This window comes from Marmota monax, unplaced genomic scaffold (genome assembly GCF_021218885.2).
Source record: "Marmota monax isolate L192 unplaced genomic scaffold, Marmota_monax_Labrador192_F-V1.1 WCK01_AAM20220418_F8-fsc00069, whole genome shotgun sequence".
Classification (NCBI taxonomy): Eukaryota; Metazoa; Chordata; class Mammalia; order Rodentia; family Sciuridae; genus Marmota; species Marmota monax.
Genome location: NW_026695243.1, coordinates 3,655,957 through 3,671,710, shown reverse-complemented (window position 1 = coordinate 3,671,710; position 15,754 = coordinate 3,655,957). Strand labels below are relative to the sequence as shown.

At 47.5% G+C, this 15,754-nt stretch overlaps 1 protein-coding gene across 1 annotated transcript in view; it reads right to left on the bottom strand.

Annotated features, from left to right (window-relative positions):
* The window catches only part of Gabbr2 (gamma-aminobutyric acid type B receptor subunit 2), a 356,168-nt gene that overhangs the window by 163,721 nt on the left and 176,693 nt on the right, over positions 1-15,754 (bottom strand). The window contains exon 4 of the mRNA XM_046457483.1: positions 10,845-10,946. Coding sequence (XP_046313439.1) covers positions 10,845-10,946 — 102 coding nt within the window. The remainder of the gene's footprint in view (positions 1-10,844; positions 10,947-15,754) is intronic.

Here is a 15,754-nt window from a genome sequence, read left to right as displayed (position 1 = left end):
TGTCAGCCCCACCTTGGGAGGGGCACTATTATTAAGCCTACTTTGAAGAAACTGAGGCCTAAAGAATTAGGCCCTTTCACAGATACAGTGGACCCCTCCTCCAGGGTGGTATGCCACCCCAGCTGTAGTGGGGGGGGGCTGTTGGTAGCTCCAACCCTTCTTTGAGAGGTGCTCTTGACTAAGGGGGGTCTTCCTGGCCCTGGGAGATCATGCCAATGTCCACACCCTGTGGGCAGCTGCTAAGGACTGTTCCACAGATAGAAGACCTAGTGCCCTTGCTGAAAGGCAAGACCAGCCCCCTGGGGTGCCTATGCCCCAGAGATCCCTATAGAGCCAGGTAAAACTGGTCTCCAGCCAGGACAGCCCTGGCTTGTTGGCTTAGCTTCCCTCCCTCCTCCTCCTGCTCCCCTCCCTCAATGAAGCACTTTTATAGGAGTCCCAGCCTCTGTTTCTAGGGACTTCAACCTAAGCTTCCAGGTGATACAGATAGGAAGTGACCTGGGCCCCAGATTGATGTGGCCCCAAGAACCTCAGGGCTTGGCCACTGCCCCCTCCCAATTGCCTCCCAGGCAGAGAAAGTGAAGCCCACTATCCTAAGCTGCAGCTTAGCATCCAGTCTGCAGCAAGGACTCATGAAGAAAAGGTGGAGCAGATCTTGAAGTGAAAGAATGTGAACAGCACATGCAGCCCTGAGTCACTAAAATATCTGGTGTGCACTGAGAAGAGCAGGAGGGCAGAAGCTAGGAAGGTAGGGACCAGTCCCTGCACCACGGGGTGTGGCATCCTAGAGGGAAGGCTGCTGACCCCTGGCTTATCTGGAGTCTCCTACCACCCACACCTCTGTCTCAGCCCACTGTCCATCACACCCTGGTTTCTCAAGGACCCTCCCATGAGGCTTCATCTCACAGACCTGCTGAGCTGCTGAGACCATACAGAACCATGCAGGAGGCACTGCAAGCTCTGGGCGGTGGCTTAGAGGCTGGCCACCATGTGAACTGGAAGATGACTGGGAGGCACTGGCCAGGACTGCCCCATGGTCTGCCTGTAGACCTGGGAAGCTCAAGGGGGTTCACCTAGATATCCCTCCCAATGTCCTCCTGACAGACTGATTCAACACCCAGAATGAACACTCTCTTTTCTTGAACCCAAATTAATCTTTCTTGGACGTTCCCACCACCCCAAACGTCTAAAGGTTCAGAAGCAGGAAACACGTATTCACTATACAGAAAGGGCATGGAGGGGAGGAGCCCACTCCAGCCTGCAGGCACAGAATGGTATTTCCTTCAAGTTTATTATTGTTTCTTGAAAATTTATCTATGTTTAGCAGTCTAAGAATGTATCTGTCTTAAGATAAAAATAATACCTTTTTTCCTCCACCATTCTGAGCAAAACTGGCCCGTGGGGACAATGTTCCATGTTTATTCTGTAGCTTTGTGTCTCCTTGGGGTGCTTGTGTGAGTTAGTTACCGAGGTCAGCATGGGCTCTGGGCTGCTAGATGTGTGTGGGTGGCGATTCCCATAGGGACTCTCCCATCTGCTTGGAGAAGAGGGTGACAATTCCCACCAGGACTTTTCTGGTCAGTGGGAGGAGGGAGCATATGATTCCTACAAGGACCCTCCCTTGAGGCAAAGGTGAGGTGAGTTCCCCTCGGCCTGTCTTTATGGTCTTCCTGCAACAGGCAGCATTGTGTCCTCCACAAATCCCCAGAGCCTGTGAGGATGCCGTATTGTACCACAGGGGAACTCATGCTACAGGTGGCATTACAGTCACTGATTTTTAATATAGGGAGGTTATGTTGGCACAATGTAATCACAAGGGTCTTTAAAAGTGGAAGAGTTGATCCAGGCATGGTGGTGGCATGCCTGTAATCCCAGCAGCTTGGAAGGCTGAGGCAGGAGGATGGTGAGTTCAAAGCCAGCCTCAGCAAAAGCAAGGCGCTAAGCAACTGTCTCTAAATAAAATACAAAATAGAGCTGGGGATGTGACTTGATGGTCCAGTGCCCCTGAGTACAATCCCCAGTACTCCCCCTCAAAAAAAAAAGTGGAAGAGTTCGACACAGGGACATGGTATAAGAAAGGCTCAGCTGACAACTGGTGGCTTTCAAGTCAGAGGAAGGGGCCACTTGTAGGATTCCAAGTTGCCTCTAGAAGCTGGAAAATGCAAGGAAATGGACTGTCTTCCCAGAGCCTCCAGAAAGCACCCATCCCTGATGATGCCTTGATCTCAGCCCGCTGAGGCTGGTGTTGGGCCTGTGGTCTCCAGGACAGTGAGACAGACATGTGCGGTTTGCAGTTACTCCATTACTCCAGCTGCCCAGGAGCTCGATGCACCTCCCTCTCCAGCAGGACCTGACCCTGGGCAGATTCTGCTGCCCTTTCCTCTCCACTTGGGGTTCCAGGACCCTCTCTATCACTGCTGACCAACTGGGCTGATTTTCTGGTCAAAGCCGTGTCCTTATTGTGCCATTTGAGCCATAAGAATCCCAGTGTTACTGGCAGCGAATTGGGCTTTTTTTGTGACTCACTCAAAAAGAAAAATGATGCACCTCTGAGTGGTAGAGGCAGTTTTCCTTATCCCTTCTTTTCAGAGTGGAAAGGTTGGCTCCATTTTCCTGGTCCCATGATGACATTCTGGAGCTCAAACACGGCTCAGGAAGCAAAAGGAATATAAGGGCTTTCTATCCAGCCTGGGTCTTTCTGCCTGCCCTTCCTAGGCACACCTGTCCACCGAGGGTCAGTGTGTAAGCTGCAAAGCTACCTCATTCCTGTTTTATTGCCAAGAAGGCCTAGGAAGAAGGGGTTATTTTAAATTTTTGATCTATGGACAAACTCCTGAGATGTCCAGAGGCTGTGGAGGGATCTCATTGCTAACTGAGGATGGGGTGGGCATGAAGCAGGAGCCCGCTGTGGGGGTTCAGAGTCAGTCTGCAGCTCCAGAGCAGGCCTGCCATCTCAGCCCATGCACTTATCCACTGTGTGGCCTTGGGAAAGTTGTTAAACTTGCCTGAGCTTCGGTTTCTCTATGTGTAAAGTGGAGATAGCAGTACCTTCCTTTAGGACAGATGGTGGCAAACATTTCTATAAAGGACCGGGTAGAAAATACTTCAGGTTTCACAGGCCATAGAATCTTTGTTGCAGATACTCAGTTCTGCTGCTGTAGCACAAAAGCAGCCAAAATCAATGTGGTCAATGAGTGTGTTCCAATAAAACTTTATTTGTAAAACCAAATGGTGGACCCCATTTGGCCCATGAACCACCATTTGCTGACGGCTATTGTAGAGTTATCATGAGGATTAAATGAATTAATAAATCTTCAGGAACAAAGCAAAGGCTAAAAGTGTCATTCGTTGTTGTTGAAGCATCTGTGAGGGTAGGAGAATACACGGATAAGAAGGGAAAGAGAGAAAAGCTTTGGGCTCCTCCCTCCTCTGGTAAATGCATCTTCAAAATGGGGGTTCTGTGGGCTCAGAGAGCATACACAAATTGCTCACAATCTCCCAGCTTTGCTTCATGTCCCAAAGCACGGGTTTTTAAAGGCTTTTGTTGTTATTTTAATATATTCATTAAAAGATAGGGAGTCCTAAACTTGAGTTCCATAATTTTATTGTTGAGTGTTTTTTTTTTCCTGTTCCACTGTTTCCCAGGTTTCCAATAGAACATCCACCAGCCTGTGAGAGCCACACTCTGCACATAGGGACCCTCACACAGCCCTGGTCCATGAATGTTTTAGGGTCTTTGAACAGAGGACACTGAGGCAGGGATAGGACTTGAACCCAGGGTCCAGTTGATGCAAAAGCCCCTGTGCTGAATTTCTGTTTGGGATAATGAGGAAAGTCTGGAAGTGGAAATTAAGGGGGTTGTACTTAATGTCACTGAATTGAGTGAGTGCTTTGTTAAAAATGGTTAAAAGGAGCCAAGTGTAGTGGTGCATGCCTAGAATTCCAGCAATTTAGGAGGCTGAGGCAGGAGGATTGCAAGTTTAGCCTGGGCAACTTAGTAAGATCTTGTCTCAAAATAAAAATTTTAAAAAAGGGCTAGGGGTATAGCTTAATGGTAAAGCACACTTGGGTTCAATCACCATACCACCAAAAAAAAAAAAAAAGGTTAAATGGTAAATTTGGTTATGTATATTTTATTCCAATAAAAAAAGGGTGGGGGTAGCAAGAATAGTACTTCTTATGCCATAGGAACAAAGCAAAAACAAAAACAAAACCACAAAAATGAAAAGAATGTGACTACTGTAAATCAGGGGTACTACTACTAAAGGTGCTGGGACTGGGAGTGGGTGGGGAAGGGCTCTTGTATCTAACAAAGCTCTCTGACTCAATGGTGTCTACCTCAAGATTCTGTAAGGCATTCATTTGGTCAGTGTGGGTTTTGAATCAGTGTTTTATTTTCTAATAGCATTTTGGGATAGGGAGAGGGCCACCAGGGATTGAATTCAGGGGCACTTGACCACGGAGCCATAGCTCCAGCCCTATTTTGTATTTTATTTAGAGATAGGAACTCTCTGAGTTGCTTAATGCCTCACCATGGCTGAGGCTGGCTTTAAACTTGTGATCCTCCTGCCTCAGCCTCCCAAGCTGCTACCGCACCCGACTCTAATAGCATTTTAAAAAAAACCTATTCTTTCCACAAAAGTATTTAGCCTCCACAAACCTGCACTGACTGGGGAAATTGCCCCTCACGTCTCTGTTCCAGAAATAAGGGCCTATGGATGCCTGGGTCTGAAATAATGACCTACCAAAACAATCAAAAAATGAAAATACTAGTGGGGGATGGGGGCCACTTCAGGAAAGGAAGATGAAGCAAGCAAATCCGGCAGAGTGAAGTCCCCAACCTGGAGCTCATACCACAGGCCCAGTTCTTGGCCTCTGCAGGGGGCGCTTCCCAGCCCTGCCTGGCAACAGATCCTACAGCCCCTGGTTTAGGACCGGCCTAGAATGAGGTCAAAATGCTTGGGGCTTCCTGGCACAAAGATGGTTTTATTTCCTGACTTTTTTGATATGAACTTTGATACCTATCTGTAAATCAGCCTTTTTAATATCAGTATTCGGGTCTTCTGTGTTCTGACTGATTTTTGCCTGGGTGTCCAAGTCTGAGGCAGAGATGTGATGTCCCCCAACACTATTGTGTTCCTGCCAAATCCTCTTTGTATTTCCAACAGGCTTTTCTTTATTTATTTCAGCGAGAAGTAATGGTCCCCGAGCCTATTATTCTCACAGCAGGGGGTATCCTTATCTATAGAAAAGGACTCTCCTTAATCCTGCTGAATGCCTGTACCTTGGCTTCTCTTTGGTCCCTTACAAATGGGAGTCTCACAGCACTGTGATTTGTTCAATAGACTTTTACCTAACCTTTGACCTTTAACCTCTGTGCATCACCTATTTTGTCTGTTGTAAAAAGTTTTTCAAAATGCTGAGGGGCTGGGGCTGGGGCTCAGTGGTAATGCACTTGCCTGGTATGAGTGAGGTACTAGCTTTGATTCTCAACACTGCATGTAAATAAACAAAATAAAGATTTATCAATAATTAAAAAAAATTTTTTTAAATAAATCAAGTAAAATAAAATTCAAGATTATTGGGCTTATTTTAAATAATTTGTAATCTGAAAGTTCTTGCTTTTTAATAATGTGTTTGGCCTATTTGAATTTCTGATCAGAATCACTATATTTAGTCTGCAATTATCTGTTTTAAGTTTACTGATTTTCACGTGTGCTGTTTTTCAATACATAGATTGAATATTCTTTGCTTTTTTCTTCATTATTTCAAAAGCTTCTGGTTCTGTTTACTTGACAGTATATTTACTGTCACATCATTCAAAATGCTCCTTAGCTTATGTTTCTCTTATTATGTTTTTGTTTTAGTTTAAATTTTTGCTGAGCTGAGGATGGAACCCAGGGCCACGTGTTAGTTAGCTGCGCCCCAGCTCCTTCTCTAATTAGGAAGCTCATGAACAAATGGTCTCTTTGGGGGTCCCTCTCCTGGTTTAGATCAGGAGTCGAGCACCCATCTTTTTTTATTTACCTACTTGTTAGGTTCTGTAATATAATTTGGATTTTTATATCTCAGTTATTGTTATTACACTCTCAATTTTGGCTTCATCTCTAAAAATTATAGGTACCTTTTGCATCTGTATGCACTTTTGTAACAGATATGTAGACAGTTCTTTTTCCACAGCTCCGTGGTCCCTGCTTGGCCATTCCTTTCGTGACCCTGGCTATGAAATGCGCCATTGCTCTCAGCCGGCTGACATGAGTCTTGGGCTTAACCTCGAGAACAGCCTTCAATCTGGGACATCGCTGGTTTTTGCATCTTTTCTGGAAAGCCTTTTTTTTTTTTTCTGGGCTAGATATCTGTAGGATTTCCCTTTACAATTTATATATCAAAACATTTGCCAAAATGTGTATAGATATGTCTCGTTTTGTCACCAATTCTGTTAGAATGCAGAGAGAGGTCAGCTAGTTTGTTCACATGGCCTTCGCTTTTCTATATAAAATTGTTGACTGTGTAGTTTTTAAATGGTCAAATATTCATATGATCCCACCTAACAGGTCTGTCTTCAGCCCCCTTAAGTTTGTTTCCTATAAAAAATAAATTTTTCTTTGAGGATACACTTTGATTTATAGAAAAATGGCTCATCCAGTTTTCCCCACTCTTAGCCATCTCATGTAACATGGTATCCATGTTACAATGAATGAACCAGCATTCATGCATTGTTATTAGCTCAAGCCCATCTTTTAATCAAATTTCCTTAGTTTTTTTTTTTTCCTCTCATGTCTTTTGCTGGTCCTGGATCCATCTAGGATACTGTGGATATTAGTTAATGTGCCTCCTTAGCCTCCTCTTGGCTCTGACAGCCCCGACTTTTTGACAACTTAGACAGCATAGAGGACAGCTGGCCAGGTGTTTTGTAGACTAACTTTCCACTAGAATCTGCTGGTGCTTTTCTCATGCTAGACTGCAGCTGTGGCCTTGGGAGAGGAAGGGTAGCGTGTGCTATTGTCATCCTGTCACATCAAGGGTGCTGGTGACATGCCCTATCACTGTCGATGTTGACCTTGAGGTCTGAGATAGTGTGAGTCAGGTTCCTCTGCAGTAGATTCTCCTTTTTATACTGTGCTCTTTGGAAGGAAGTAGCAAGAAGTGGGTAGTTATAGCCTGATTCCTTGGAGCATGAGGACTCTTTTAAGTCTCTTGGAATTCTACTGCAGACATTTTTCTATTCTCTTCCAGTTATTTGTCAATTATACAAGCATGGGCTCGTGGATATTTGGCTTATACTTTGGGTTATATTCCAATTCTTCCCTCCTTCATTGGTCAGGTGTCCCAGCCTTGGCCTTTGGAAGCACCTTAGTTGGCCCTTGTGCTCCCTTGACGTAGCCCACTGGGGCGCATTGCTGTTTTGAGCCCTGTCCCACTTCCTGATGCCACGAGATGCTCCAGCATCATCTTGCAGCCGTCCTGCCCCACAGGGTCAGTCATTTCTCTAAGTAGCCCTGGTTCTTCTTACCGGGGATTAGAAATTAAACTCTGGGGGCTGGGTGTGCTTGCTGCTCCTGGGCTGCCTATTTTGTTTTTGATCTTGGTTCTGTTCTGCGTGTCCTGGTTCCCCCTTAGGATCTCCCTTCTCCAGTATCCATAACTGTATCTTTTCTCTCATTGGATTGATCTCTTTGGCCATTTCCTCTGAACATGGGGAAGGCATCTCGAGTTCGTCCTCCACATTATTGATTTTGATTTTTCCTGGCATTCGCTCGGCTCTCTACGGCCTCCGATGCAGACTCCTGCTATCTGATACCTCCTTTCTTCCTTGCCCTCTGTACCTCCTTCTCTAACTTACCCACAATGGATCTGAGACTAGCTTTTCCTTGGAGCTTTCCAGAACCGACTGCCTTTTCTCTGTTCCTGAGTATTCTGTCCATCCTGACTTAGCATTTCATCCAAGCGCACACCACAAATTGTTGAGCAAATTGGGTTTGGCTCCAGGGGATGAGAAATCAAACAGTGATCTATATAGACAAAAACTTCTGCTTCGGAGCTTCCCTTCTAATGGGAGGAGACAGGAGCTAAGCAGTGGGGCGGAATGGACAGCCTGTCAGAGGTTGTCGCAGGTTGAACTGTGTGCCCCCAAAAGATCCGTTGAAGTACTAACCCCAGGACCTCAGAATGTGACCTTATTTGAAAACAAGGTGACTGCAGATGTGATGAGTTAGGTGAGGCCATACTGGAATGGGGTGGGCTCTTAACCCAACACGACAGGTGTCCTACTAAAAGGACGAGGTGAAGAGATGGGAGGGGCGATGAGAAGCAGTTACTGGACTCACACCTTTATGACCTAAGGACCCAGGGACACAGAAGCTAAGAGAAAGGTGTGGAGGAGCCCCAGAGAGGGCATGGCCCTGCCTGTCCCTGGTCTCTAGAACTGTGAGAGAATCAATTTGTGTTACTTTAAGCCCCCTAGTTTGTGGCACTTCCTTAGGACAGGCCCAGGAAACAAATACAGATGTCAGCTCATGAAATGGAGAAAATGAGCAGAAAGGGGAAATGGGATCCTTGAAGAACAGGGATTTTAATTTAATGTAATTATTATTATTTTAGGGGGTAACAGGGATTGAATTTAGGGGCACTTAATCACGGGGCCACATCCCCAGCCCTTTTTATTTTGAGACAGGGTCTTGCTACGTTGCTTTACGGTCTTGCTAAATGGCTAAGGCTGGCTTTGAACCTGACAATCCTCCTGTCTCAGCCTCCCAAGCTGTTGGAATTATAGGTGTGTGCCATCGTGCTCAGCTAAGAATTTAAATAAAGAGTCAAAGGAGGCCTCTGGGAGGAGGGGACAAATGAACAGACTCATGGAAGATACAAGGATCCATACCTGTGCCTTGGGGGACAGCCCTCCCCACAGAGGGGACCTCCATGCATTCTGTGCCCGCCCTGCCCTGGGACTTATATAATGTGGGAATCCTTTCTCAAAGCCATCATTCTCCAGGGGGGTGGGGACAGCCAGGCGGTGGCATCCCCAGATCTGGTTTGAATTGTAGCCAATGCTTCCCACGGGGTGTCTTGGGGTAGATAGTTCCTTAACCACTCTGACCCTCAAGTCCCTATCTGTGAAATGGATTACAAAGATTCCCTCTGTCAGGGGGTTTGGGGAGGCCTAGGAGAGGCAGTGAAGGTCAAGGGTGCTACAAGGGGCTGGCCCTCCTCGGTGCTCTGAGAAACGGAAAGGCCGTCCATTTCAGCTGCTGTTTTCCTCTCATTATCGTCTCTCCTCTTTCTTTTGCAGCAGGTTGGTGGATGAGCAGAGCGCCCAGATCCACCCCCAATTTCTTGCAGACTTTCAACTAGTACCTCTGCTCTATCCACAAAGGCCCTTTAAACTTGAAAGCCCTCAGAACTCTGCTGGGCCTCTGCAGCCAGGGAGCTATTTCAAGTGCTGCCCTGGGAGATGCCCTGCGTGTAGCAGGAGAATGTCAGCACAGCGCAGGCCCCTCCTGCCACCACCACCACCCAGCCCTGCATCCCGCAGACCCCACACAGCCAACTGGACCCTCACACCCTACAGCCAGCCTGTGACACTGCAGGGAGCAGACTTTGGACAGATCCCACTCTACCCAACTGGCTGGCTGTGGGCCTTCCCCTGGCTGCTGTTTCCCCACCTGCAGAGGCTCCCAGGGCTGACATGTGACCCTCAGGCTCCATGTCCACCCTGGAGGAGGTGAACAATTGGTACGTCTGTGAACTGAGGGATTTGGAAGCAATGGCTTGAAACTGCTGTCTGCCCTGTCTGGTGAACCTGGGACTCCCCCAATCAGAAGGGTCACATCAGCAACAGGTCTCTGAGATCTCCAAACCAGTGACTTTACATGTGAGCATGAAGGTCAGGCATCTCTGCCTGTGTCTCTGTGAACCTCACAGCTTTCCACTGAGCTCAGGAGACAAGACCCAGCTTCTTAGCTTGGTGGTCAAGGCTCCTGGGGACAGCCTGCAAACTCTATCCTGCTTCCCTCCACCTCTCCCCTGACCCTGCAGGCTGGAGTCCCCTCTGCTCCCAGGCATATGAGCACACCAACCTGTCCCCTGATCTGTGTCCCCTATCCCTATCTACTCCTGCAGGTGGGGATCCTGCACATTCTGTGACCCGGCTGGAATATTGTCACTTCTTTGGAACTTCTCTGAACCCTCTCCCCAGGTGGGATGAGTCACTTCCTGCCTGTGTTCCCAGGTCCCTTTGTTCCAGTTTCCCCTGAGAGCTGCCTGTCTTCCTCACCATGCTGTGAGCAACCTGAGCACAAGAACAGGTTTGATGGTGTCCTTGAGCCCAGGAGAGGGTCTGGCACATGAAAGGTGTTTGAGAGAGTTTGTGGAACAGATGGACAGATGAAAGTTAGACATTTACTTATAACCATCGAAACTTCTAGTTGACCCTTTCTGTTCCTAGAGTGACTGTCACAAGATGGGGGTCAGGAGTCTGGGCTTGCAGTCCTGACAATAATACTTCCTTGGGGTGGCTTTAGGCTGGAGTTCCACGCTCTAAGCCATTTCAAAACAGAGATGATAATAACTTGTACCCTGCTTGTCCTGTGGCCAGGCTGATAGGGGAGATCACTGTCAAAGCTCTGCAGGGTGATGAACCTGGCACTGAGCATCCTTGGCTTGTGCTGGACACCAAGTAAGGGGGAAGCCCAGGGATACCAGCTCCAGGGAGCTTCTCCCAGGTCTGAGATGCTAAGTTGGCAAGAACTTGAGGCCCAGATCAAACTGAGGCTCCTTCAAGATTTGGGAAACCCCAGGAGCACGGCCACTGGCCTGTCACTCAGGCCGTGATCAGCTGCACCTACCTTAAGCTTTTTGACGCTGGTGCAGGGATCATTGGAGAAGCTCTCAGTGTCCGAAATCTCAATGTCCTCACCATACAGAACCCCGGTCAGGTCGTTCCTCACCTGTCAGCAAAGAGAAAACAGAGGTGGATATGCTGGCGGCCTCTGCAAGGGCCAGGGCAGGGGCTTGTTCTGGGGAAGTGACTTGAGTGGGCAAAGCAACTTTCTCCATTCCACTGACGACAGGAAGGGAATATCCACCCTGCAACCGACACACTGATAGGAGGAGGCCAGACAGGGATGCAGCCTGCTAAGGCTGCCCCTGGGTTCCTGGGAGGTAAGGCTAGGAGAGGGCCCGGCTGGCCTCCCCCTCCACCTCACCCCATCTTCAAGTCAGGATACACAGTCGCGTCTTTGTTTACATGTTTACATTTTGCATTATATATTAGCATTTTTGTGTGTGTTTGTGTGTGTGTGAGAGAGAGAGAGGCCAGAAGAAACCAGGATGAACCAGGGCCTCATGCATGCTAAGCAAGTGCTTTACCACTGAGCCCCCCGATTTGTAATGACTTCACTTTTCTGGTAGATAGTCAAGACATTCAGAGAGACAGGGCAGAATAGAGGACAGCTATGTGCTTGGAAAGCAGAAGGCTCAAACTGCAGGGCCACCAGAGCCAGCACAGGAGGACCTTAGGGAGTGATGGGACTAGGGGCCACATGTCCTCTGAAGATCACAGTTTGCTACTCAGCTGCCATTCTAGAACCCGGGCCCAGGATCGCACTCTTTTTGGAGGGAGAAATCAGAAATCTAGGCATTTGTAATATAAAATATCACATTTAAAATAATATTTTAAGAATTAAACTGAATAAACCTGGGTCTGTGTTTGGCCCGCAGCCACGGCTGTGCACCCTTAGACACTTAGCAAAGGAAACTGGGCTGTTTTAGGAGAAAAAACAGGTGGGGTCAGGGGCCCAGCTTCCAGGTCCTGCCCTGACATTGACTCTCTCAGGGTCTTGGCCCCCCTGTGTGACCTCCTCCCCCACCACCCCTTCCCTGGGCCCCTGTTTCTTCTTCTGTGAGAAGGTGAACCTTACAAGCACTCTTGTCCACCCACATTAGGATGGTTATTATCAAAAACAGAAACCAAAAGTGTTTGTGAGGATGTGGAGTAGGTGGGACCCTGTGACCTGCTACTGGGAATGTCCAGAGGCTCTGCTTTCCAGAAAACAGGGTGGCAGCTCCTCGGAAAGGAAGCACAGAATCGCTACAGTGTTATGGTTTGAATATGAGGCACCATCCTGAAGTTGTGTGTGACAATGCAGGCATGCGCAGAGGTGGAACAATGAGCTCATGAGAGCTGCAACCCCGTCAGTGGATGAATCCACTTGACAGATAGATAATTTGAATGGATTATTGGGTGGTAACTGTAGGTAGGTAGGTAGGTAGGTAGGTAAAGTGCCTGCAGGAAGCAGGCCCCTGAGGGGCAGGTCTTTTTATTCCTGATGAGTGGGGCTCTCTCTACTTTCTTCTTGCTATGTTCTCAGCTGCCTTCCACCTCCAAATCCTTCAGCCATGATGTTCTGCCTCATCTTGGCCCAGAGCTATGGAGTTGAAACTCTGAAACCATGAGCCCAAATAACCTTTTTCTCTTCTAAGTTGTTCTTGCCAGGTCTTTTGTCACAGCGTGACACAAAGCTGATGAAAACACAGAGGGTCCATTTCTGGGTATACACCCTAAAACAGATAGCAGGGACTTGAACAGGTATTTGTATACACATGTTCTTCATGCATTATTCACAGTAGCCAAAAGGTAGAAATAACTGGAGTGTTTATGGATGGATGGAAGTAAACAAATGGTGGTATACATATATAGTGGAGCATTGTTCAGTCTTAAAAAAATAATTAAATCCTGTTACATACTCCATCTTGGATGAACCTAGAAAAAAGGCAGAAACAAAAAGGCAACTGTTGTATGGTTCCAATTATATGAAGCATGAGGAATAGTCACAAACGACCTGGGGGGATGGGGACAGGAGGGAGAGGGGAGCTGGTGTTAAACAGCTACAAAATTTCAGTTTGGGATGATGAAAAATTTCTGGAGCTGGATAATGATGATCGTTGCATAACAATGTCAATGAACTTGAGAGGACTGTACACTTACAAATGCTCAAAATGGTAAATTTTATGTTATGCATATTTTACCACAATAAAAAAGCTCTTCTTATTTCAACAGTCAGCAGATCCTTCTCATACATATATCAAAGTGTTTTGAATAGCCTGGCCCTAAATGTCACTGGTCACCAGGAAGCCACCGCCAAGGAGGGATTACAAAGGGGATGTCAGTGGGAGCTGCCATATTCTCTTTCTTTCAAGATCTACGAAGCAAACGGAGCCAAATGTGAACATTTATTAATTCCAGCTAGTAGTCCCTGGGTGCTTATTTTATTCTGTGCTTTTCTGAATGCTTGAAGTACTTTGTGATAAATGTTTTGTAAAAAGAAACTGCCACGGTCAGAGTGAACCTTGTCCATCTGAGGTTTCTACCTCTATTTTGATGGAAGACTGGGAACTAGTTTATTTTTATTATTTTTTTTAAGTTAACTTTGTCATTAGAGTTGTCATTTCTGTTGCTTGCATCCTTTTCGGATGCAGGTGGGGGTCCCAAGACCCGTTTTCTACCCTGAGGGTGTGGCGGAGCCAGGGCAGCCCCCTGAACCTGCAGCACGCATGCGCATGCCCAACAGGCGGCAACGCGCAGGCGCAGTCAAGCCCAGGCGCTCCACCTGCGTGGCGCACACAGGGAAGGAAACTATTGGGCTTCTCTTGAGTCTCAGTTTTTTCAGCTGAAAAATGGGGACACTGTAACAAGTAACTCACAGGTTGGTTCAAGACCCAGCGGAGACCCTGTAGAATGGCTTTGGAAATCCTAAAGCTCTACACGCTGCTTTAGAAGTTAGAATAATCATATCCAGGCGGACGGCAGGCATCCGGGCCGTCGGTGGCCTGGGGTGTCCATGTGAGTGCGTTTGTGGGTGCGCAGCGGCTGTGTTGTCGATGTGGTAGAGTGGCATATTTTACAGGCCATCAGGACTCAAAACAAATACACAAAAAGCACTCTAGAGGCTGTCTCATCCCGCCCCTAATTTCACAGTTGAGGAAACTGAGGGGTGACTCCCCATCCAGCGCTCTTCCCACGCTCCCAGGCTGGCTCTTCCGGACCCTGCCAGATGTGGAGGGTTCTGAGGCCCAGTGAGCCGGAACAGGTCAGAACAGATGGTCAGCACAATCAGCCACTCACCGCCCAACATTTTAGCACTGAGGGTCTGCCTCAGCTTGAATATTTATTTTAATGGACATTTTAGGGAAAACAAATGGGGGACATCGGCAATAAATGGCATTTTAAAATAACCAAATCATGGGAAAGAAATAATGTAACTGATCTTCATCACAAGGGAAATCCACACCCCCATTTGGATATAAGAATCCCTCAGTGCGATGATGGAAGACTGAGTCAACTTGCAAACACCTAGTTCTTCTGGAACTGCAGGACTCTCTTTGTTTAATGGAGCCAATGTCTTATAGCAGTTTGCCAATGAAGATCCAAAGGCAAGAATGTTAACATTTGAGCTCAGACTTCAAACTCTAGGGAAAGGCCAACATTTTGAAAGAAAACAAGAGCCAAGAAGAATCAGGGAAAGCCAGGAGCTGTGGGGACAGCCCTGCCCCGGCTGAGCAGAGCAAGCACACCAGGTCATCTCTGCATCTGCACAACACCTCCCTCGGCTCAGTCAGGCAGTAGGTGAGGAGGTTGACAGGGAGCTGTCACTCCAATGAAGTCATCCCAATGGCCTCGTTCTTCCAGCTGATTGGATGCATCTACATACTGGCCAGGGGGACACACAGCTAGGCTTTCCCCATGCTCCAGCGGCATAGCCAGGAGCGAGAGTTTGGAGGAGGAAGGGGAAGGCAGAGGGAGAGGTGGAGAGCAATGGCCTCAGGAAATGGGTGGAGGGGGTGAAAGGACCATTGGAAGAACGTCCTCACTCAGCATAAATGAGTCCTTGTGGTCCACGTTAAGCCTAGTGCATGTCCCATCTGTCAGGGAGGCGGGTCAGCATGCCAGAGCAGGCCACAGTGCTGCTTCACCTGTAAAGTCCCCAGCTCTGAAGCCTGCAGCTCGCCATTGAATGCAGCTGCCCCATGATGCTGGCACTGTGTGAGGTGGTATTAAGGCCTCTAATGTTGAGCAATACTATGTACTCATTGTCCTGGATCTTTAGTAAGGGTGAGAGACATTAATCAAATGGCTTCCCTGGTGAATGTATCAGTATCCACCGAGATAAAGGCTCTTGAGTTCAGGGCCATGCTTCTGGCAGAGGCTGTACTAGAGTCAGACCCAGGCCAAGAGGTAAAACAGGGCAAAGGATTCCAGCCTGACAGACTGCATGTGCAAAGGTCCTGTGTCAGAAGCTGGTAGGGAAGCTAAGCAATTTCACACTTGGGTTAAAGCAGATCCTAAAAGAGGGGTTGTGAAGAGATAATGGAATGAAATGAGAAATGAGAGGTGAACAGGGGCAGACCAATTAGACCTCACAATTCATATTGTAGATTCATAAGTACAATGGAGAGCCACTATGGGTTGTCAAGTGAAGGGGGTACATGATCAGAGCCTGTTTTGAAATGGTAACTCAGGCTTCTAGGACTGATGGGGGACAGGGGCATGGAAAGAGCAGGGAGGCAGTGACAGGAAGGCTACGAAAGTTGTCCAAGAGAGAGATTCTGGAAGCTAGATGAGGAGAGGATGGTAGAGTAGCAAGAATTGTATTCAGGGTAACTCATAAGCTGTATCCGTCTTCCACTGCTGCGTAATAAATTATTCCAAAACTTAGCAGCTTGAAACAAATCTCTCTTGTCACCCAGTTTCCATGGA